Source organism: Vanacampus margaritifer, chromosome 18 (genome assembly GCF_051991255.1).
Source record: "Vanacampus margaritifer isolate UIUO_Vmar chromosome 18, RoL_Vmar_1.0, whole genome shotgun sequence".
NCBI lineage: Eukaryota > Metazoa > Chordata > Actinopteri > Syngnathiformes > Syngnathidae > Vanacampus > Vanacampus margaritifer.
The window spans coordinates 6,322,211-6,347,547 of NC_135449.1; the positions used below are offsets into that span (position 1 = coordinate 6,322,211).

At 37.3% G+C, this 25,337-nt stretch overlaps 2 protein-coding genes across 2 annotated transcripts; both read left to right on the forward strand.

Annotated features, from left to right (window-relative positions):
* Positions 1-263: 263 nt before the first annotated feature.
* Positions 264-8,134, forward strand: mfsd1l (major facilitator superfamily domain containing 1-like). The gene is made up of 13 exons (XM_077551038.1): positions 264-424; positions 988-1,088; positions 1,196-1,305; positions 1,383-1,438; positions 1,654-1,797; positions 2,008-2,166; positions 2,248-2,363; positions 3,748-3,848; positions 3,922-4,033; positions 4,132-4,269; positions 5,629-5,768; positions 5,858-5,969; positions 6,048-8,134. The coding sequence occupies exons 1-13, from the start codon at positions 403-405 to the stop codon at positions 6,189-6,191; spliced, it is 1,455 nt and encodes a 484-aa protein (XP_077407164.1). The 5' UTR covers positions 264-402; the 3' UTR covers positions 6,192-8,134.
* A 71-nt stretch (positions 8,135-8,205) lies between these two features.
* On the forward strand, positions 8,206-24,891 carry LOC144038493 (actin-binding LIM protein 1-like). The gene is made up of 19 exons (XM_077551039.1): positions 8,206-8,958; positions 13,768-13,893; positions 15,573-15,756; positions 15,906-16,015; positions 16,664-16,790; positions 16,986-17,079; positions 17,228-17,315; positions 17,402-17,460; positions 18,739-18,816; positions 19,127-19,297; positions 19,419-19,448; positions 19,524-19,644; positions 20,749-20,796; positions 20,966-21,024; positions 21,796-21,841; positions 21,932-21,939; positions 22,160-22,234; positions 22,405-22,485; positions 22,949-24,891. The coding sequence occupies exons 1-19, from the start codon at positions 8,655-8,657 to the stop codon at positions 23,060-23,062; spliced, it is 1,923 nt and encodes a 640-aa protein (XP_077407165.1). The 5' UTR covers positions 8,206-8,654; the 3' UTR covers positions 23,063-24,891.
* The last annotated feature ends 446 nt before the right edge of the window (positions 24,892-25,337 follow it).

The following is a 25,337-nucleotide window of genomic DNA, read 5'->3' on the forward strand; positions in this document are numbered from 1 at the left end:
ACATAAACACCGACCAAAACAATATGTGTAATAACTATGGGAACAAATATTGATTTGGAGTAGTTTTTATTTTATAACACACAAACCCCGCTTACCACAAAAAAACAAATATCGACTATTAATTAATCTTCTTGTAGAAATTCAAAATTATAAGATGTAAAAAACAGTGTACATTTGTTTTTTAGCAATAAAGTTATATTTGCAACGTCACGTGAAAAATGTACGCATGCGTACTATCAGCGCTGATTTGTAAACACATCACTCCGTCATTACAGTATAACAGTTGCATCCACATTGTTGTGAGTTTAAATCTTCTTGACCGCTTGCAAATGTCCATGTAAACAACACTAGGTTAGCTTGGACTTTTCCCCCTTTTTCAACCAGTCCTCTTATCCTCTCACCATGGCACAACCGGCAGAAAAAGGTACGTTTGCCTGACAGAAATACACAATTCTTAGACGCGTGACCAGATTTTTCGTCTTGTGGAACTGGGCCACTAAAATGGCAAACTCAGCAAGTTTGACTGCCGTGCCACAAGTCATGAATGGGAATTAAAAACAAAATAACACGTCTGAATGAATGAATGAAAACTTAAATAATGTCAGATTTGCAGTGGGTTCGTGTGAAGTCATGAATTTGAGCAAATACATACATAATTGGAATCTTGGGTGGTGAAACTGTGTAGGCAAAGATGATTTTCAAGTATGTTGTATGATATGGTGAATATTTTTGGATTTTGCCTTAGTGTCCTGTTTTAGATTTAATGCAATGTAAGGCAGAGTGTCTTCTTTTTTCCTCCCACAAAAATAAAATGAAACACTTTCCCCTCTCTGTCATAGAAAAAACAAAACAATGACATATTTCAAAACAATTTTTGTTTGTTTTTCCCTTTTGGGGTTGACTTTATTCCTTCTGATACCAAACTCCAATGACTTGATAAATTCTTCGCCCTAATGCAGTGCAACATGAAATATATATTTTTTCTAGGTTACTATCGCTTCCTGGTGCTGTTCTTCAACTGCCTGTTGACGTTTGGCTCCTACTTTTGCTTTGACATGCCCAGTGTTTTGCAAAACCAGTTTCAAGGGGTATGTAAAGCTTTGATCAATACAATTGTGACCTAGAGGTGTCTGTTCTCTCAAATGAATCACATGATAACCTTAAATCGTTTTCCCGTACTCAACCCCCCCCTCAGAACCTCACATGCCCCAATGCGACATTAATCAATGGGACCGTGGACTGTGTAGATGGCTTGGGGATGACCCCTCAGGAATACAATCTTCTTTACGCTATCTACGCGTGGACGTAAGTACACATCCGCAAGAAAAGCAGGCGTCTTTGTTAAACACAAACATGGTTGATCGTCGTCCTCTCATCTTCAGGAATGCAATCGTGGTGATCCTAGCTGGCTTCCTGATTGACAAATTGGGAAACCGATGTAAGTCCATTTCATTCGTATGGTCCTGATTACATCCCCAGGTGATTAGATAGAACTTACCGAGCCCTCAATTATCAAGTATGTGGCTAATATCTTAACACGTATTGTTACTTTTTTTTGTCCTAGTTGTAATAGCTAACGTGCACTTATTTAGTCGTAGGACATTTTGGCTTGTTGTCAATCAGTCACTTTTGTTTGTTTCTCTCTTCCCATAGTCGGAGTGTTTGTCTTTTCCTTCTTGTGTGTTTTGGGCTCCTCCCTGTTCGCCTTGGGCTCCCACTTCAAAGGAACTCCCTACCTGCTGCCCCTCATGCTTACAGGACGACTCATCTTCGGATCTGGCAACGGATCTCTGACCAGTAAGCGCTGTCGTCCATCATAACTGCAATGTGTTTTTTGTGCTTTTTTTTTTTTTTTTTTTACAACACTGTAAGATGCTAAATGATGATGCAACGCCCTGTTTAAATAGGATTCAAGGTGAAATAAGTGCATTTTTTCGAAATGGAAAAAAAAATGGGCGTAAATAACGGGATTCCTGTAAATACAATTAAAATGCACTCCTCCTCCAGTCGTTCAGAACCGCATCACTGCCTTCTGGTTCAAGGGGAAGGAACTGGCCTTAGCCTTCGGACTGACCTTGGCGTTCTCCCGCCTGGGCTCAGTCCTCAACTTTTTCCTCACGCAGCGCTTTGAGGAAAAGTTTGGCATGCAGTGGACTCTCTGGGGTGGTAAGTGGAAAGGAACTGCAAAAATACTTTAAGGCTGCCATCTTAGTGTAAGTCCACATAATTATATTTTTTTTTTTGTAGGTGCACTCTTGTGCGTGCTGGGCTTCACGTCTGCCATCTTAGTGAGCTCCCTGGACAAGGTGGGAATGAGGCAGCTCGGTCTTGATGGGGTCATCCAAGAGGAGTCTCGCAAAGTGGTATGAAAAAAAAATACTTTTGTACGTTTGTAGCCATATGCGCTCAAAATACTTATCTGCGGTCACAAAATAGTTATTAGGTGTGTACGAAATACTAATTTGCGGCCACAGTTTAGATATAACATGCACAATTTAAATACTAATCTGCGGCCACAAAATATCAATTTGTTGTCACAAATGACCTCTGCACGAAATATTAATTTGCGGCCACCGTTTAGTTATAACATGTCACAAAAATACTAATCTGCGGCCACAAAATACTAATCTGTGGTCACAACATATCAATTTGTTGTCACAAATGAGGTATTACGTGTACACAAAATACAAATTTGTGGTCAAAAATTAGGTACAAAGTGCAGGCGAAATATTAATCTGTGGCCACAAAATGTTCATTTGTTAGCCACATGCGCTCAAAATATTAATCTGCGGCCACAAAATATTGATTGTGGTAATGTGGTATTATGTGTGCACAAAATACTAATTTGAAGCATGAAATTCTAATTTGCGGCCACAGATTAAATATAACGTGCACAAAATACTAATCCACGGCCACAAATTATTCATTTGTTGTCACAAATGAGGTATTTGGTATCCACAAAATACAAATTTGTGGTCACAAATTAGGTACAAAGTGCAGGCAGAATATTAATCTGTGGCCACAAAATGTTCATTTGTTAGCCACATGCGCTCGAAATATTAATCTGCGGCCACAAAATATTGATTGTGGTAATGTGGTATTATGTGTGCACAAAATACTAATTTGAAGCATGAAATTGTAATTTGCGGCCACAGATTAAATATAACGTGCACAAAATACTAATCCACGGCCACAAATTATTCATTTGTTGTCACAAATTAGGTATTATGTATCCACAAAATACAAATTTGCAGCAAGAAATACAAATTTGAGGCCACGGATTAGATACAACGTGTGGACAATATACTAATCCGTGGCCATAAAATACTAATTTGTGGTCACAAATGAGGTATAATGTGCGCACAAAATTGTAAATTGTGGTCACAAAATGAAAAAATTGGGGCCACAAAATACTATTAATCTGCGGCCACAAAACTGTCATTTGTAGTCATAAATTAGGTACTACGTGTGCATGAAATACTAATAGGCAGTATGAAATATTAATCTGTGGTCACAAATTTTGTACACAAAATACTAAATTGTTGCAACAAAATACAAAATTGGTGTAACATGCAAGAAATGTACATTTTTAACCATACAAATAAATTAATGTAATTCCTGGACAGTTGTTCATGGGTATTAATCCCACAAATGAGTATTTTGTGTGTACAATATACTGTACCAATTTTATGGCCACACAGTTAATGTATAGCCGGTCAATATGTTTGTTTTGTTATGTTTCTGTAGAGAATTCAGGATGTGAAACTGCTATCTCTGAGATATTGGCTGCTGGTTCTCACCATCATGTTCTTTTACAACGGAATCTTCCCCTTCATTGCTGATGCCAGGTATCGGAAAAGCTAAATATTCCAAAAAGAAACATAGGCAGGAAAAATCGTAACATTGTGATTTCCCGGGCAGTAAGTTCATTCAGGATAAATACGACGACTACACTCAGAAGGAGGCGGCCTACGTCGCCGGCGCCGTTTACGACAGCTCACTCATCCTCTCCGCCAGCGTTGGCATTCTCATCGTAAGTCGTCGTTCTTTCCCGATTGCGATGAACCATGAAACGCCTGCAAAATTGAGAGTGAATAAAAAAAGTTTTGTTTGCGATGATGTGTTTTTCAGGATTATGTGGGTCTGCGGGGGATTTTCGCCCTGTCCTGTGCCGTATTCACGCTGCCCGTGTTCGGACTGCTGGCCTTCACCTTCGTGGCTCCTCTGGTCTCCACCATCTGGCTGGGAGTCACGTACTCCTTTGCTGCGGTCAGTTTGCCTCCGCTTGCTTAGAATGCAATTTGTTGCATTCATTTCATCGGGGGGGTCATTAAATTGTTTTATTGTAAATAGTAAAAAATTCAGTATAATATAAAAAATATTTTTTATACACATTTACATCATTTATTTTGATTTAGTTTTTGAAATATCCATTCATCCATCCATTTTCTTGCTTTTCACAAGGGTCGCGGGGGTTGCTGGAGCCTATCCCAGCTGGCTTCATCAATATGCGTAATAACTATGTTATATGTACTTTAAATAATTGAAATTTTTAAAATTATTTTTCTTGGAGAGCTCAGTATTGTTCATTCGGTAATTTTACCGATTTGACATGTCATCATCATTGCGCTCCTTTTTTTAAATTTTTTTATATATATATATATATATTTTTTGTATTTTTAATTTTTTTTTGTATGTGGGTGAAAATGTGTATGTGCGTGCGTGCATGCATTCATTCACAATTTAATTTTTTTTAAAAAAAATTCCTGGAGAGCTCAGTATTGTTCATTCGGTAATTTTACCGATTTGACATGTCATCATCATTGCTCTCCTTTATTTTTTATACACAGTATATATATATATATATTTTATAATTATATTTTTTGTATTTTTAATTTTTTTTTGTATGTGGGTGAAAATGTGTATGTGCGTGCGTGCATGCATTCATTCACAATTGAAAATTTTTCATGGTATACTTGAATAAATAATTGGATAATTAGTGAATTTCTGTAGTTATTTTCTCATTTCTCATTTAAATTATTATTACAAATATATTATTATAACTGTTTTTTTATATGCATTTAATTTGTTTTTATTAATTTTCCTAAATGTCAAAATGCATATTATAACAATTGTAGTGTAACAAAAAACTATTTGAATCTGTAACTCAGTTTTGATTTGACAAATCTAATTTAATTGTTACATTTTTAAATCGTATCACATATCCTATCAAATCTTCTCTTGTGGACAGATGTATACCCCTAATAACAATTTTATGTATTCATTTAACATTTTATTTATGAAATAATAAAATACCGCGGAAAAAGTGTGAATTTTCTAATTTGAATTATTTTAATATATAAACAAAACAAATACACATTTAAAGTATAAATATTTATGTAATTTTACTGAAACAATTTTGTTAAAATGGCGCCAAAGCACTCCTTTTACATTAGACAAGGCTTTGGCCTGTCAAATTGAAGCTCAATGATCGTCAATGTAATTCCTCCTGGATGCCACAATTTAGCGCCGAACCATACTTTTGGGGCTTTTGCGCCATCTTGTGGCATGTCAGGGAATTTCCTAAAAACGATTCACCAGGAGATAATACTTTGCGTTTTATGGCAGGCAAGCATGTGGCCATCTATTCCTCTGGTGGTGCCCCAAGCGACCATCGGGACAGCCATGGGCCTCGCTACGTCCGTCCAGATGATCGGCATCGGTATCTCCAATCTGGTTGTCGGGCAGATTTTGGGCACCAAGTCCAGGTGGGAAATCCTGCACAGTGCGCCAACGCTCCGTTTTTTGGTTCATAATGAACATCGCTGTTTTGGTTTGCTGTTTCCCGGCCACTCAGCGACACGAAGATTCCGCTGTGGCGGTGGCAGAGGATGATGATCTTCATGTTGGCCAACACCGTCGCTTGCATCGTCACTTCGGTGATGCTCAACGTCGTCGATCACAGACAGGTCACATATTTTTCTTCGGTTTTTCATCCCCCTCCCACTTCTGCCGTTTGCAACTAAACAAGTCTTTTTTTTCTTTAGGGCGGGACCCTGAACAAGTTGACCAAAAGATCGGCACGGGTCGAGACGAGGGAGTCCGACACGGAGCCGCTCACCCGTGGAGAGGAAGTGGACGAGGAGGAGGAAAGGGATGACCAGCCGCCATCTCACTCCATCAACTCGTGATTACTCCAAAATCCTCAAGTTTGAACTTTTCCCTCAAACTCATTTTTTTTTTTATCAGTTTAATTTTTGATGACGATTTTAGAGACTCTTTAAAATTGAGCTTCAAGGATTTTTTTTTTTACAAGAAGCAAAATGAATATGGATTATGCACTAAAACCCCTTTTTTTTTTTTTTTACTCAAACTGTATTGCATGATTTTAATAGTATAATCCATAAAAATCAAATAATCATCGCACATTGTATTGACGACAACACTAAGACTGTAAACTTTTGCTTCCACAGCTGTTTTTTTTTCTTTTAATACTATGACTTTTTAAGTCAACCATTTATTTCCAGTGATTTTTATGCATTCTTGAAGGGAATTAGATCACGTCATAACATTAAAAAAAAAAAGGTGAGCAAAAGTGAACAAACATGATGTAGAATGTGATATATGACCTTGATGTTCTGTGCAGGAGATGATTTCAAATCCCTGCAGACATTTTTGCAAATAGAACTGTAAAAATATGTTTTGAAAAAAAAATCATCATTTTCTCTCCATGAGTCATTTTTGTGCGGAGAGGCTTTGTTTTGTTTGTTTGTGAATACAGTATTGCCGGAGCACGTTTTACACATTGCAGCCTGTAGGTGGAGCTATAACATTTAGTTTTGAGTCCTATTATTTTTGTTGCATTTAGATTTTTTTTTATCCCCTACGATTGGTTAAAAATGTACTCATGTTTTAGTCATCTTATTAAATAATTGGTTAATTTATTTAATTATTTTATTGCCCAAAACAAAATATAGAAAAGTCAACACATTCTAATATGTGAAATTCCATGTTTTGGCTTTTTATTAATCCACTGCTTTTACTAATTTTATTTTTGATTATTTTTGTTTTTTAATAGCCACCATAACATCAAAGTCATAATTATGTACTTTTTTTCTTTTTTTTTGCAATATTCTGTTCAACAGTATCTAATGTTGAATTTACTTTCATTAAAGCAGTGATTCCCAGAAACTACTTTTTTTTTATTTATTTATTTTGTTGCCTCAAGGACTCAAAGCAGTACATTTTCAGATGACTAAAAAAGAGCAATTGTCCAGGAACATGACGGGAAGCCTAGCGGGTTGCCTATCAGCGCCCTGAGTTTCAATTTGTGAGTAAACTGAGAAACGAGCCTCATACGTCATTTCAACAAATATATTTTTCGGGGTGTACTGTGTAATATTTATATTTTAAAATACGTGCCTCGGCTCAATAAAACATTGGGAAGTGCTCATGCGCAATGTCATGTATTTAGTCATCTGCTCTAACATTTTCAATGATTGCTGCAAATAAATGGACAGTGCGGATTAGTCCAAAAAAAAACAATCATGAGTTATGTTTTCAGCTGGTAATCAGAAATGTTGTTTGGTGTACATTATTAAATTGCTCCATGTTTATTTTAATCCCACTAAAGCTCAGGCAGAAAAAAGATGACAAAATAATTGAGATCAGTATTTCCCCCTCTGTTAAACCCACTACAATGTTTTAAGACCTGAGCGCCTTGTCGTCTGCTGTGAGTGCATGGAGAGAAAAACAGAAGAATGGTGATTTTATTTTATTTTTTTTTAAACTGTCTCGACATTGATAGATATTATAACATTTTTCATTTTTCATTTCATATATTAACCATTGTTACACATTATTAACATTTTAATTCTTTATATTAACCTTGTTGAAATGTTTTGTGTCCTGTGCAGAGCAGATGGTGTTGATTTCGGTATAATCTGACCTTAAACTGGGACATACTATTTAGTCTAAAAAAGTTCCTTCTCAGCGCTTTGTGCGAAAACACATTTGGTCCTTGAGAACAGAATCTGTTTCGAACACGCACTCCTGACTCTGTTTTCGCCATCGCTCATGGAAAAGTACCCAGAGATATGTTTTGTCTACAAATAAAAGAGAGGAGGTCTTTTAACTATAAGAAGCCATTGTACACGCGGAAGAGACACATTTCGACGCTCTGAATCCCACCTGTTTAAGTGATGAATTAGAGGCTGTTTGAGTGTCCAGAGATCTCTTGTTAGATTAAAAAAATCATTTTTGCAAAGGTGTTTTTTCTTACATTAAATCTGTCTTCAAATTTTGGAACACGCAAAGAGGACAAATACTTTTTTCCTCTTTCAACATAAAGGTTCTATTATGCTCTATATAAACGGAACTTAATATCTTTCCGCTACAGAAATTATGGGATGGCGGTGTTGTCTCCCATGGTGACACACTTGGAAGAATGTTACCTGAGAGACATGTAAAAATCCTCTGTTTACTCTGAAGATAAACACTAAAAATACACCTGCCTTAATCTGCTTACAGGACCCGTGCTGCCCGATGGAACACACACGCGCGCACACAAACACACACACACACACACACACACACACATTGATCCTTAAGAGCAAGCTAATTCCTGGCATCATCTCCATCCAGGGTCCGCTCTTATGGTTTCTCGGCTGGAGGGTCTGTGCAGCCTGGACTGTGTGGACAAGATGAGCATGTCGAACCGCCTGAGCCTCAACAGCCTGGGCCGCATCTGCGGGACCGGCGCCAGCAACGACATGGTGGTCCTGGACCGGGTCAAGAGGAAGAACTCGGTCAGGCGCATGTCCATCATCGAGGACGGCCAGATCGCCGAGGTTCTCTACTTGATCCCCAAGCAGTGCATGATGGAGCAGCTGCCGTTCCTCAATCCCAACGACTACGTCCTGTGCGAGAAGTTGGCGGCCATACCTGCGGATGTGTCAGGTACACACACGCGCACTCTCTCTCACACGATCTCTCAGATTTTTTTTTTTATTGTCCCTTAAAGGGATACTTGCCTCATTTAGCCATTTTCAACTGTAAGAAGTTGATATTTTGCCTGTAATTAGTTTGATAACATGCTGGGTTTAGTCATGTGATGTTCCCAAACTGAGCCATGATTGGTCATTAGCACCTGTGATGTCATTTTCAGTCAACAGCAAGTGGCAAAATGTTTTTTTAAAGGTACTAATTGTAAATGAACAATAATGAATATGTTACATGTGACCTTACTAATCTAAACATGACATTCTTTTAGAATATGAGTTATGCAGCAAAATCCAGCCATTTTTATCCATCTCAGGGGGTGACCATTTTTGCCACTTTGACTGAAGATGACATCACAGTTGCACAGGGAACGGCCAATCCCAGCTCACCTGTTTTCTGAAGCTGCGCTGCGATTGGTTGTCACCTGAGACCTGAGCAACATTGATGTCACCTTCAGTCGACGGCAAGTGGCAAAATGGCCGCCCCCCTGAGATGGATTTTGCTGCTTAACTCATATTCCACTAACGCAATATTAACCACAATACTAGTGGGGCTGCATAGAATATATTGTCCCCAAAAAAAAAAAAGGTTTTGGGTTGACATTTAACTCATTCACTGCCATTGACGGCTATAAACGTCAAAAATTCATTTGAACTATTTCTAGTAGTTTAACATTTTTTCCCCACTTTTGTTAACAAGAGTATAAAAACCTAGAATTTTTTTATAGATAGGAAATTTGTGATTAATCGTGAGTTAACTTACAATTAAAAAAATTAATCGCCTCTTGCCCCTAATTTTTTTATCTTTTTAAAAAAAGAAGAAGAATTTATGGCAGTGAATGAGTTAATTTATTAATGAGTCAAGTATCCCTTTAATGTAAATTACAATTGTACAATACTTTTAGTATTTGTTAAATTTATAACAGAGAAAGTAATCAGCAAAAATCAGTCTTTTTTTTTTTTTTTTTTTAAATCAAGGCAGGCTACAGCAAAAACACACATTCTTCCCAGTGAGTGGATGATGTCACGGCTCAGAGGCACATTCACACCCTTAGCGCTCATTTAGAATACACACACATTCCCCCACTCACACACACACACACACGCCTGCTCGGCCCGCCCCCTCCCCTTTTTACTTGTATCATCATGAAGCAATAGTCCGGCTTGTTTCCCTTCCCGCTCTGAACCACAGCAGTCAAGAGTTCTCCTCGCCAAAAGCCGTGCAGTCACCGCCATGAAGGAGAAAGGTAGTGTGCGTCTGCATCCTGGAGACTTTTTTTTTTTTTGCATTTTGGAAGTTATGCCATGTCGCTTACATGTTTTGCATAATAGAAGAATCAATACAATATGATTCTTATTTGTAGTATTTTTCTTTCATTTTATAGGATGATTTGAAAATCTATGAGAAGTTATAGTCTTTAAGTTTCAACAAACCCAAACTTGCAACGTTTGCGGAAGAGAGAAAAATTTGCCATTTGTCATTTTCTGCTCCGATTTGGACGGACCTCAACCTCAGTGCGTTATTCCAGAAATATTTTTAACCGACAGAAGGAGAAATATTCAGGAAATGGAAAATGGAGGGATACAAACTGCTGTTGCCAAGTGTGGAAAAGAGAAAACTCAGTTAAACATGACCCTTTCACGCACCTATTATTATTTTTGAGACAAAAAGTGTTCTTACTTTTCACTCGCGGCGATAAGTGAGAAAACAGTTCTCTCCTTTTCCTGAGACATTCCACAAGAATCTCACGAGCCCGACTCCCATCTTGCCTCGCAATTTGCAAGATCATCGTTTTGGTCAAACGTGACTCATAGCCAAACACCCGCCCGACTTCTCCGTAAAAGAATGCAAGAATTGTTAAGCAATTTCACGCTTCCTGTCTGCTGCGTAAAAATGAATTGTGATACTTTAAATAGATTCTCCCATCGCTCGGCCGATTAAGTGGGTGTCTCGGGTTCCTCGCCATTTGCCGTCTTTCTAAATCTGCCGTTTGCTAATACCTGACAGCAGATCAGCTTCACATTCAGGGAGTGATGTTGAGAACTTTGCAGTATTGTCTTAGGTCAAGACCCTCCTTTCTCAGCAGCATTTAGAAACGGTAATCCATTTCTTCGTTACATCTCGTCTGGATTACTTTAATGCACTTTGTCAGACATTACATTGGTCTACAAACGTGAATTTCAGACAAGATGGGCGAGATATTTAAGATTTTTAGGCGAGGAGCATATATGGTCAATGACTCACTAATTTTAGCTATTTGTGGTCTTGTGGAAGGACTGACCCAATCTTGTGGAATGAAAATGGAGTGTTTAAACGCAGGCAGTGATATGATTACGGTAATATATGAAGAGTAACCAAATAAAATGATATGGAGTCTTACTGTATATTGTATTTACAAATAAATGAGAACATAAACAACACAAACAAAACTTTTAGTCTCAACAAAATAGCAGCACTAGCAATGCTAAGCTAGCATTAGCATTGTAAACAAGCCAGTGTTAGCCACAGCTGCCGCATTGTAGCATGAATTATTTATAACACAGTGGTATTATAACACTTTTTTATTGGTTTTAAATGTGCTAATAGTGGCTTCGCTCTCCTTCTGTTTGCTAGTCTCGTGCTCATTTGTCGGCTAACGAGGGATTCGGATCTTTAAAAATAATTTGTGTTATGTGCCCCCCACTCGTCTGAACATGGCATCCTGATTAATATTACGTTTGTGGAATATGAGTTAAGCAGCAAAAATCCAGCCGTTATTATCCATCTCATGGGTCGGCCATTTTGCCACTTGCTGCCTGTCGACCAAAAAATGACATCACAGTTGCTGAGCGCTGAGGTAACGACCAATCATGGCTCAGCTTGCTAACGTCACATGCCCAAACTCACAAAAGAGGTGAACTGTGATTGGTCCGCAAATGTGATGTCATTTTTAGTCGACAGCAAGTGGAGATGGATAAAAGCGGGTGGATTTTGCGGCATAATTAATATTCCACAAGCGTAATGTTAATCACAATGCCGTGTTTAGACTAGTGGAGCTGCACAGAAAATGTTTGCGTTGACTTCCCCTTTTTGTATTAAATGTAATTAAAGATGACGTGATAGCTCTTACGTCACCTGGCAAATGAATCTAATCTGATGGCGTTTTGATTTTGATTGTTTTTTGCACGTATGGTACAGAAATATGGAATTCTGTTGGCAAAAGCAATTAATAAATTCAGGATTTGCACCAAAATGTAGTGAGTTTTCCATTGTGCTAACTAACACACAATGGTGAAAACATGAGGTAATAATCATAAAGATGACAACAACCAGCCCCAGCCCCTCTCTCAGGATAGCTTAATCAGTTAACGTCAACCTTTGGAAAGCATGTTCTTGTAATCTTGTTTGTTACTGCGTACATGTCTGTTACCATGGCAACAAATCTCCCCTGTTGCGGTGCAGATCTGGAACCGCATACCGATGTCTCAATTTTATTAGCTTTCACGAGGCTCAGGCGTGCAGTCCCTTTTACGTTTTGTGTTCGACTGAGATTCAAGAAAATAGAGTAAACTATTATGACGACAAGAAAAAAAAAAAAAAAGTCATCCACACGCACAGAGTGGGAGAGGCTGTCAATGTGTCACATTCTTTCCTCTACCAATCACACGCGGGACCTTTCCCCTGGCCTGTGATTAGATTGTCCAGGCATCCTCTCTTTTTGGCTGCCAGTGAGTGTGACAGCCATGATAGAAGAAGAAGAATGGGGCCCCAAGCACATGCTGCAATGTGACATAACTCGGGTCCAAGCTGCTCTTGACCTGCAGCAAGCCGCCAAGTCTCTGAGGGGAAAACACATTACATTCAGGAGCATTTCATTTATTGCCCCCCATAGGACCATTTATTTGGTGATTGTTTAGTTTGTTTGTTTGTTTGTTTAAAAAAAAGAGAGCCATTGAACCATCAAAGTTATTTTATTTATTATATTTTGCTGTGTTTGCACTGAATAAAGATCGTCTTTTTTTTTAATACTAATGTAATTTTAGTATTATTCTAATTACAGTATCAGGAAATGAAAATAAACACTAATGTTAGCGTGTTTGCTATCGAGTACATGCTAGCTGTGGTAGCTGTCATGCTAATTGGTCAAGCAGAGCAAACTTAACTATACAATAAAATAAAGGAATAACTTTGATTTTAATGTATTTTTCGGATAATATGAGTAACAGGTTTGAGAGTCTCCATTAGTGTGTTTGCTCAATAATACATGCTAGCTGTGGTAGCTGCTTTGCTAACTGGTCAAGAACAAGCTTAACTATACAGCAAAAAGAAAAACTTTGATTTTAATGTCTTTTTAAGTTATAATATGAGTAACAGGGTTGCGTTAGTTTGAGTGATACAATCCATTACAGCTAAAAACGTAAAAAAATAATGAAAAATTAATTAGCATTTAGCTTGATGATGCCATTTCTACTGAGACACTTTAGGGCATATGTACCACCATTTAAACAATGTCTGTGATAAAACTGCTTTATAAATAAATAAATTAAATTAAAAATAATAATAATAATAATAAAAAAGATGACAAATCAACAAAGTGATACCCAAAAAATCTGATTTAAAAAAATATTTTATATATCCATAAAGTCTCATAGGTGTCTCCCTTGAAGAAACACTGAACGCCAACTGTATCTGAGGCTGTTTACCGCCAAGTGATCCCAAGTCACATTTTCCATGACATGCTGATGACAAACAAATGATTGAAGGCTCACCTTCTGCTCTCCCCCGCAGTGCTTCACACTCACCCTCCTGCGGCCAAGCGGGTCATCAGATGCGCCAAATGCGGGGGGGTCTGCAAAGGGGAGGTACTGCGAGTCCAGTCCAATCACTTCCACATCAAATGCTTCACCTGCAAAGGTCGGTATTCCATTCCAATGACACCAACAGAGCAATGTGAGCAGGCGGGAATACTGTCATGTTGCCAGTTACTGAGCAAATGGGCCGAGAGTTGAAGTCAGGTCTATTGGTGTTTAACAAACAATCATTTTTGACCAATTAAATCAAACTTAAATTGGGTGATGACGTCACCGCGCCAATAACTTTGATCACATTCCACTTTTTTTGAGAGCCGCTAGATCGTCCCAACTCATGTTGACGTCGTTATGGTCACATGACTCCAAATGGCAGCTTTAATTTGAGCAAGCGTTGCTGCCCCTCATGCATTATTCAAACTCAATTTATTGCAAAATATTCCCTCTTCATTGGAGCTCTCGTGGTTGCCGGACAACCACACACAGGAGTTACGGCTTCATGGGACTCATGTTTACCCAGCATGCCATTGTCTTCACCTAATTGACCCTGACAGGCTTCTCGTGTTGGTGCCCTTGTTGTGTTCTTGTGCTGTGTTTACCTCGCCAGGGGAGGGAAGAAAAAAAAAATAGAGCAGGGTAGCTTGCAGAATTTTAATCAACAGTGGGGATTATTGGGAAGCATTTGGTTTGGTGAATTGACTTGAATTGTTTTACTTATAAGTGACTTTATTGGGTTTGGTATGCTAACTGAGTTAGAATTTGTATTTTTAACATTCGGTAAACATCCTTGTAACCAAGGTGATGTAGTCAAATCTTTCTCATTTCATCCAACATCCAGCAAATCAGGTTGCACTCCATTTGACACTGGAAGGATAACAATTCAGGTTTAGAAATTAGATGACACAGATATACTTCTATAAAAATTTTGGAAGCTATAAATAAAATGGAGAACTGGCAAATAACAGTAATCCATAAAACTTTAAAAAGTTATTATTATTATTAAGACAATTTATTGAACTCTGGTGCAGATGCATGTTTTCATTGTAGCAAACAATGCTCATGTACTGACTGACTCCCCAGACAGAAATAGACAGCCCTTGGCATTTGAACGCATTCTGTGGAGGTGCAACTGTTACAGGCTCAGATGGACGCAATTATTTCGAGTATTTATACTTTAGTCGCCTTATAGTGTTCAAAAACTTTCTGTGTAATATTTTTTAAAACACTTAGTCATCAGTTATCATTAGCGAACGTAGCGTTTTTATCGGAACATGTTATTAGCATAAAAATCGAACTAAGCTAGCTTGCGTTTAATTAAACATGCCAGCTTGTAATGTGACCCCCCCCCCCCTCTCAGTTTAAGCATTATATAAGTTAGTAAAACCGATAAATTATTTTGTGTACAGGGATTTTTTAGGGGGGGCTAATCATTCATAATGTAAGCAAACCTATGGAAAAACATTAGCATAAAAGTCGAGCCAAGCTAGCCAGCACTTTTTTACCATTATGAAAGCTAAAAAAGGGAAACTAATTTGTTTGCAAAGATTTTTTTTTTTTATTGTTTTTGCTAATTTATCAAGATGGGTATCTCTCCTAGACGGTAACAGACAAATACAAGCTAATTTTTAGTTTTGAGCTCAAGTACATTTTAAAAGATGCAGAGTAGTAGAATCACGTTTTTCTACTCAAGTACTTTTATGTTTTCAACACATGTTGGCAAGTGCCTTTTTTTGTGGAATTTAACGTGACAAATTGACTACTTTCCTTCTCGGTCTGTTTGTGTAGTTTGTGGCTGCGACTTGGCCCAGTCCGGCTTCTTCATAAAGAACGCAGACTGCCTCTGTCCGCTGGACTACCAGAGGCTTCATGGCACCGTCTGCAACAGCTGCGGGGGATTTGTGGAGGGAGACGTGGTTGCCGTCTTGGGCAAGACTTATCACCCGACCTGCTTTGTGTGCACCATCTGCAAGTAATATTACAAAACAAACCACACAGACAGTAATTTGAACACTGAATAGCCCCTACTTTGATTCTACCACAAATACTATACTACTAATATTGTAATACTGTTTAAAATGAATGGCTTATAATAAGATATTATTTTCTGTTATCCCGCAGGCAACCTTTTCCTGCTGGTGATTGTGTCACATTCAGTGGGAAAGAGTGCATCTGTCAGCGGTGTGTTAACCCGTTGACCCCCCCACCAACTGGCATCAGATACTCCAACAGTAGGTGCATTTTTTTTGTGATTTCAAGAGAACATTGTAAAATGTATTTTAAAGGCTTAATTAAGCATGCACATTTAGCGATACTGTTTTTTTTTGTAAACAGAGCTGATATTTAAATACAGGTACAGTACATAGATAGATGTACACATTCTTTCCGGAGACGCACAACATGACTTTGAACACACAGCTGTCCTCTTGGGGGTGCGTCAAAACAGTGACTCAGCACGGGATGACCTGAGCTTGACTTTACCGGGAACTTTGCATAGCCAAGTTTTAGGATTAAGAGGACAATTGTGCTCAATTCAATGAGATGAGACGAATGCTTCTCGAATTCGCTCATGTACTTTGTCCGAAACAGTCAACTTTTAACATTTACGTGAACGTATGTTGAGGATATCTACTAGCTAACCATCTAGCTCGCTACTTAGCTAGCTATGTAGCTAGCTACCTAGCATCAAATGTTAATGACATAAGAATTAACAATTATATTTGATGGTAAACCATTAAAAAAACAAATATATTTTTGTGTGTTCTTGTAAAAAAGAAAAAGAAAAAGAAAGTAAACTATGGAAACCAATTTACAAAGTTCTGAATTGTGTCCATGTGTCACAATAGCAAATGTCTATGTGTTTGTTTGTGTGCTCCTAGATTGCAATGGCTGTGGTCGTGACATCAAGAACGGCCAGGCTTTGTTAGCTTTGGGTAGCCAGTGGCACCTCGGCTGCTTCAAATGCAACGTCTGCAAAAAATTGCTGAGTGGAGAATATATCAGCAAGTAAATACCAATGTCTTGATTATCCCTTTCTTGACTGATCATTGTCCACTTTGTACATATAAGTCATATTGGAAAAACCTTACAATATACAGTACTGAATACTCACATATGTGCAGTGTTTAATCTGGTTATTTTTGGTTTATTGTACATTCTGCTATCTACTGGATGAGCATTTCATTCTTCTTGGCCTTACAGGGATGGCGTTCCATATTGTGAAAGGGACTACCAGCTTCAATTTGGGGTTGAGTGTGACGCATGTCAGAAGTTCATAACAGGGAAAGTCCTTGAGGTGAGGCGTGACACACGTACAGTAGCCTGCATTTATACACGAAAACTGGCTCTGATTTGAGATCATTTTCATGATTGTGATTTCCGAACTACCGCAATATGCGAATTAGTGCGTTTTTAACGAGCGGTCCTTTCTGATTCCCGAAAAGGCGGGGGACAAACACTATCACCCGGAATGTGCACGATGCAGCCGATGTGACAAAACGTTCACAGAAGGCGAAGAAATGTATTTGCAAGGTCAGTGTGTACAATGTGGATTTAGAGGCATGTAAACATTAGTGTCAATTGTTAAGTGTTGTGATGACGCTTTCTCCGTTCATTAGGATCGACAGTGTGGCACCCAAACTGCAGAGAGCGCAGCAGAAACCATGATAGCAACAGGGTAAGAATTTAACATGAACGCTCAGCTTGTCTTGAAATGATTAATAAAAAGCTAGTTCTGGAGAATTGTATCTACTTCTTCTCAGGTCCGACGACTCAAAACACCTTGTCTTGATTTCTTTTACCCACCGAGTGAACTGAAGGTTAATCTCGTGAGCGGCCTTTGTAGTTTGATCCTTTTTTCTTTCTTTTTTTTCTCTCGCCGTGTCATGTCGTAGTTTGAGATTAAGCAGCCCCCGGCTTGTTTCACATGCCGCCTTAACTCTTTGCTCACTTCATTAGGCCTTATGTCATACAATGTACCTGGAAAATATTCACAGCCGTTCACTTTTTCCACATTTTGTTGTGTGTGTGTTTGTGTATGTATATATATATATATATATATATATATATATATATATATATATATATATATATATATATATATATATATATATATATAATTTTTATTTATTTATTTATTATTATTATTATTATTTATTTATTTTTTATTTTTTTTTCTCAAATTTTTTTCCAATTTTTTTTTTTTGTGGGGGGGGGGGTGCAAAATGTGTTCAGTAAAAAAAATAATACCTTGATGTTGTCTTTATGGGGTGTTTAGAATTGAATCCAGTTTAGACTAAGGCCATAACTAACAAAATGTGGGGAAAAAAGTGAAACACTGTGAATACGGTACTTTTACAACAAGGAAAACAACTGCAGATATATATATATATATATATATATATATATATATATATATATATATTATTATTATTATTTATTTTTTTATATATTTTTTTAAAATTTATTTATTATTATTATTTTTATTTATTTATTTATTATTATTATTTTTTTATATTTTTTATTTTTTTGGGTGTGTGTGTGCAAAATGTGTTCAATAAAAAAAAAATACTTTGATGTTGTCTTTATGGGGTGTTTAGAAATGAATCCAGTTTAGACTAAGGCCATAACTAACAAAATGTGGGGGGGGGAAGTGGAACACTGTGAATACGGTACTTTTACAACAAGGAAAACAACTGCAGAAGCCACATGTGGTAAATCCTTAACCAAGGTTCAACCCAACTCGGCAACATTTTGGATCTCAGTGCATGAGAGTGTTTGATATCATTGCACACCCGTCCATTGTAACCCATATGAATGCGCATAATACTTCATTACTGAGTGTTTTGAATGCACACGAGTCAGGCTGCTTTCACATAAATGGACCTCATGGTGTGCGCATTAACAACATGGAAAGATATTCTGAATCAAACTAACGCGCCGTTCTCTCCCCCAGTCGACTCTAACTTCGTCTGAAAGCTCCTGCTCCAGACCCGGCTCGTGTACACCCGGAAGTCCTGGACGCTCCATCTGCGTAAGTCACACGGATGCCGTTTATATTTATTCCCAGCGTTGTTTGTAGAGGTGACATATTCAATATGTGGAGGTTGGTTTTAAGTCTTAAGTGACTGTGGCAAAAGAGAGAGATCAGTTGATGTTGTGACACCCAAATTACAATATCAGAGACTCTGTGTTGTGGGATTAAAGCGTCCCTCCCCCAAGTGCAAATGTTGACCTTTCACCTGTCTCAACCCATAATATCTGCTCCCATTTGAACTCTCCATGTCCTCCCCCCCCAACCCCCACCCCATCCGCATTCCCACTCTCACTGTCCCCCCACCCAGGCTAAAGTAGATGATGAGATCATTGATTACCGAGACTTAGCAGCCATTCCCAGAGTCAAGGCTATTTATGACATAGAGCATCCTGATATGATGTCCTATAAGAGTGACAACATCACCTCAGCTGCTTTGGACAGCAGATGCAACACGCAGCACAGAAAAAGCTCAGCGGAGGTAACATCATTCAGTGGTCTCTCCGAAAATGATCTCATCTGTTTTTAGTTCATAAAATGATATACAAATATTCATTTAAAGTTGAGGTAATGGTACTAATTCTGTACGTTTTCTTTTATAGTCTCTGGCAAACGTATCTGAAACCACAGAGGTAAATGTTGCGCTCGCGTCGATTCATGTGACATCGCCATGACCTAATCCATGTGCGTTGTGTTGTTTTGTCAAGGAAAGTTACGAGTTGAGAAAATGCATTCCCAAATCGGCGAGCCACGGATCTTTCGGCGTGCACTCGTACAGTCGTCACAGCTACACGCCGACCCGGTCGCCGCAGCACTTCCACCGGCCCGGTAAAACTCCCAAGATTCTTCAGTTCCCGCCTTTTGTCTGTAGCGACCCCTCTGCTCACCCGCCGTCTATCCCTCGCCGCCGTTTGCACTCGTCTTTTTCATCCTCCACTTCCTCCCTTCTTCTGCAATAACAAATAGGCTCTATATTTTCTGCCAACGACACCTTGCCCAACCCCTCTTCCTGTCACCGCTTAGTTCCTGACACCGCAGGTAAGATCACAACAGCTTAGCCCCGTAATGACAACATAAAAAGCTGTGAATACATACACGCAGTGGATTTAAAAAGTCTACACACCCCTGTTCAAATGCCAGTTTTTGTCATATCAAAAAATAAGATCAAGTAAAATAGTTATTATTATTATTATTATTTACCATTAATGCAACCCATAACGAGTACAACTCACTTAATTTGAAATAAATAATAAAGATAATAAATTGACCCCAAATAAATTCCAGGTGTTCTAGCAGGCTTTTCCTGACAATGTTTATGACAAACCAAAACAACAGAAAAACTGACATTTGAGCAGGGGTGTGTAGACTTTTTTTGTATCTACCGCACATGTGATTTCTCTTCTTTTCTTTTCATTTTTTTTATTCCTAATAGATTACATTCATAATTATAACTAATTGAATGTTCTCCCCAATTTTTTGTTCACATTGTCATGAGGTGTTTTGAATAGACTTTTTTAGAAAAAAATATGAATTTACTCTACGTATTTTATAGTGAAGCTGAAACTAATCCAACTATTATAAATGTGAGGTTATAATCTAATTTTATAATCTGGCTGTTGAGTTGAGTTGCTCCAATATTTTTAACTATTATAAGATTTGGTTTTTTTTTTTTAAATTAATGATAATTCTCATACAGACTACAAAAGAAATTTATGCACAGCATCTCCATGGAAACACAGCCATCTAGTGTTCAAAGTTAGCTGTCAATCTTTAACTTTCATTGATGAGAATAGTTTGAATGGGGACTGAATCTGCTCATTGAACTGGATTATTGAGCAAATAATGATTTTGGATTGTGTCCCACTCTGCATGTTGTCAAACGAGTTTACTGCCTCTGATGTGACATTGTTGCATTATATCGTCCTTTTCCAGATCAAGGTTTCAACATGTACAGAAAACCTCCAATTTTCAAACAACAAGGTACAGTACTTTCAATCTTGCTATCAAACTTTCTTAATTAAGGGTCATGTCAGGCAACTCAGTGTGCTCGGGCTGAATTAAAGGTCAAAGAGGCGGCAAATATTAACTGTGAAGTGACTGAGTCAAAGAGTCAGACTGAAATCATCTATCTGCTATTTTACATTGACAGATCCGAACTCCACCCAAACATCTTCTTTGCCTGGATACGGTTGCAATGGCCTCAATCCGGTAAGTCAATTCCAGAGCACTACTGTATATTCTTATTTATATTCAGGCAAATAGGCTGCGATGACTTTTTGGGTCCACGGACAGAAATTCTTCCAAGGTCCCCCTCAAAATTCGAACACCATCCCTATATGCCATAGGAATAAAAAGTGAATAATGCCATAGGAATTTAAAAAAAAAAAAAAAAGGAGTATTTTTTGGGGGGAAAAAAGGAAAATATTTTGTAAACAAATTTTTATTTTTATAGAAAAAAAGTGGTAATGCTATGAGAATAGTGTTTTATAAAAAAAAAAAATCTTTACAGGAACAAATCTATTTTATTAAGAAAATAAGTCATAATCTTACAAGATCAAATTTAAAATCACAAATTTAAACAAGAGAATAAAATAATTTTTACTTAACAAGTTCAAAATGTAAACTTTAGTCTTGGAATGTTTCTTATGTGTTTTATTCTAGAAATGGTTACAAAATTTTAGAAAAAATATAGCTTTATTAGAATAATATTTCTTCAATAATACATCTTTTGTTCTAAATAAATAAATAAAATACATCATATATCCGAGATTTTAATTATCCCAAATCTAAAATACTAAGGAGGAAATTTATGTATAAAAAAAAATATATATATATATATATATATATATATATATATATATATATTGCAACACAATCATTTATTCCAAACTATTTGACGGACCCCTAAACTATATCTTATATACCCCCCGTTTGAGAATTACTAATTTACATAATTATATATCTTTTGCTTCTACTCAGCCACAATCCGCTGAATTCCTCCAGAGAAGCGGTGACACGTTAAGAGGTATGTTTACCATTATTTTCTTTTTGTTTCTTAAAATCTTTTTATCATTGTTGTTGTTAATCATCCTAAAACAAACGTTTTCCTTTTCAGATTTCAAGGTACGTCAGAGGAATTTGCATCTTTTTTTCCCCCCTCCTTCATGATGCAAAGTACACTTGCAGCTATTTAGCTCCCGATGACATAATTGCACCTTCATTAACCGCACAATCTTTACCGCACTTGTTTATGTTGCTTGTAGTAAATCTTCCATTTCAGCTTGCAAGCGATTAACCGCGTTGACAATCTCTTACCGCCGCAAGTGTTTGCTTGTGTCTGTAGCTTCTCCATGACAGCCCGCATCCATTTGCACGAATGGACAGAGGAGTGTCCATGCCTAATTTGCTGGAGCCAAAAGCAAGTATTGCGTTCATGTTTAGCTCTTCTCTCTAAATTGTGTGCTTGAAAACGGTTTGTGTTGTTTGCAAATACTAACCATGCTTGTTTATCAATGAATAAAGTAGTGTATTTTTTGGGGGGGGTTGACTTTTTACTTTCACTCTCACACGGTCTTTCTTGTGTTCCAGGTCTACCCGTATGAAATGCTTACGATTGCCAACAGGGGGCGTGTGAAGCTTCCCAGAGAAGTTGACAGAACAAGATTAGAGGTAATGATTGCCAATATTATAGAAAATGCAATTTCGGAGGCGAATTTTAATTATTATTTTTATTTTATTTTATTTTATTTTATTTTATTTTTATTTTTATTTTTTTCCTGGAGAGCTCAGTATCGTTCATTCGGTAATTTTACCGATTTTGACATGTCATCATCATTGCTCTCTTTTTTTTTATTTTATTTTTTTTTATTTTGTATGTGGGTGTGTACGTGCGTGCGTGCGTGTATTCATTAGTTCAGAATTTTAAATTTGATTTGTTCCATGAAACAGCACTACTGATTATGAAGGCCTGGGCGGATTAGTTTAACATGGCAACACACTGAGGCTGGAATCTGATTGGACAAAAGAGCACTGCAGCCAAAAAAGAACAGACTGTTGTGACTAAATATAATTGATAAATACGAGAACTTAAATTGTAAATGTATAGTGATGTTTTTACATTCTTTCATTACAGCGTCACCTGTCCCCAGATTCCTTCTTTGAGATCTTCGGCTTGGCGATAAAAGAATTTGACAGACTTCCGCTTTGGAAGCGAAACGACATGAAGAAAAAGGCCAATCTCTTTTAAAATGCTTTTTTTTTTGGGTCTCATTTATTTTTATTTATTGTCAGACTGCTATGATTTCACCATACTGATGGGGGCACTAGAGCAGCAAAAAGCAAACTACAAGATTTTTTTTTTTGTTCCCTGTCTGTGCCCATATTGAAGGATTCCGAGGACTAAATTATCTGAGCGAAAAGCTGAATCATAGGAATGTTTGCGCGCGGAATGTTATTTTAAAGCAATCTGGAAGATCTCAAAGCGGGGCTTCCAAATGTTAAGCTTACCGTTATGCCACTGCGACATGCTCACTAATGCCTCCGTTTGTACTTGCCTTCGCAAAATGATAGAAACAATTATTATTATTAGAGGATGTTTAGATAGTGATGTTTATTCTAAAATTGCTGCAATGATTGTAAAAAAATGATTTGGACTATACTTGGAGCACGAATGAGAAAGCTGCCATAACAAATGACTCTACTGATATTGCGTGATGATATATGATGATCGTGTTTTAAATCTTCGTGAAAATGGGCTTTAACTCATTCACATTGGCGACTATAGACGTCAAAAATTAATTTGAACTATTTCTATTAGTTTAACATTTTTTTCCACTTTTGTTAAGAGTATGAAAACCTAGAAAAAAAATATTGTACATTTATAACAGATATAAAATTTGTGATTAATTGTGAGTTAACTATTGAAGTCATGCGATTAATTTTAATGGCCTGACGCCGCTAATTTTAATAATCTTTAATAATAAAAGATTATTAAAAGAAATGTCTAGGTTTTCATACTCTTGTGGGGGAAAAATGTAAAACTAATAGAAATAGTTCAAATGAATTTTTGACGTTTATAGCCGTCAATGGCAGGGAATGACTTATTTTTCCCATAACTCAAGCGCCATAAGAATAAAGCAAGTTGAAGTGGATATTCATGCCTGTGTATTTTTAAAAATGAAAAGTATGTCATTTTGGACTTTCATGTGGACCTCAAAGAGCTCGTTCATGATGACAGATGACGACTTGATCATCTTATCTGTACTGCAGAGAGAGAGAGAGATACCTTTGTTGCTATTATCCTGTCTGCAGATTATTTTAGCAAATTTCAATTACAGTCAGTCTAAGAAAGGAGTAAAAAAAAAAAAAAGAAGTCATTGTGATTTTTAAAAGGCTGGAATTCTACGCTCCGTCAAAGTTGGTAGATCACACGGTTATTTTTAGATAAACTGCTTCAAACAGGCCATCTGTGTCATCATGCTCACTAAAAAAATTCTACTTTTATACTTTGACTATTAATATCTATCCTTTCTTTTTCAATAACACCTTCTCCATATTTACATCCTTCATTCACTGAACCCAACTTTTAGTCCATCAGTTCATTTCCTCTTTCCTAACCTTCCTTCCCGTCGGCGCTCTTCTGCCTTCCTTCCTGGTTTGCACCTTAAATTCTGTCCCTAGCTTGGTTGTCTCGTCCCCTAGCATGAAATCATATTTTTTTGACTGTGTCTCAACAAAGCTGCCAAAATGTTGCCAATGTTTTGACACGCTGCCACCTTTCCTGTGTTTTCTTGTCCTGTTTTTGTGGACTTTCAAAGATTTACACAGCAGGCAACTAAACAAATGATCAGCTAAGGAAATAACCTTGCCCGATAACGAGGGTAAGCTGAACAAACGCAAAAGAGGAGAATGAAAAATATTGTCTCAGGTTCATGTGGAAATTACTTTTTTTTTTTTTGGGTAATCACAAGCGCTTTAAAAAAAAAAAAAATGGTCCTGAGCCTTTTTTGTACTGACCAGTCCTGTAATATTTTGGCAGACTGGCATATAGAAACAAATAAAAGCAAATGCTCCTAATATTGTCTCTCAAGTGCAGCTTTCTTTTTCTTAGAAGTGGTCTTTCTCACCATTTAGTCTTATCCACATTCCGAAGAAGCTCTCCTTTTATTTTTTTTAGCACAGTTTTGCTAGCTTGCAGGCTTACTTTTTTCCTGCAGTAGAAGTAACCGATAGAATGAATGTTCTAAATAAAACTTTTTTTTTCAGACTCTGATGATCAACAACATATTGTTCAGTCTCCCTCTGTGGCCCAGTAGTGGCGGAAGTACAAATATTTTGCTTCAGCTGCTAAAGTGATTTTGCAAGTACAGTGATTGTAATTTATTTATATTTTTTTTTAAAGTTTACACACCCCTATTAAATAACATTTTTTTGTAGTAAGTAATGAGACATAGATGAAACCTTATTCCACCATTAATGTGACCTATATGCTGTCACACAATTGAAAAATTAAAATATTTTCC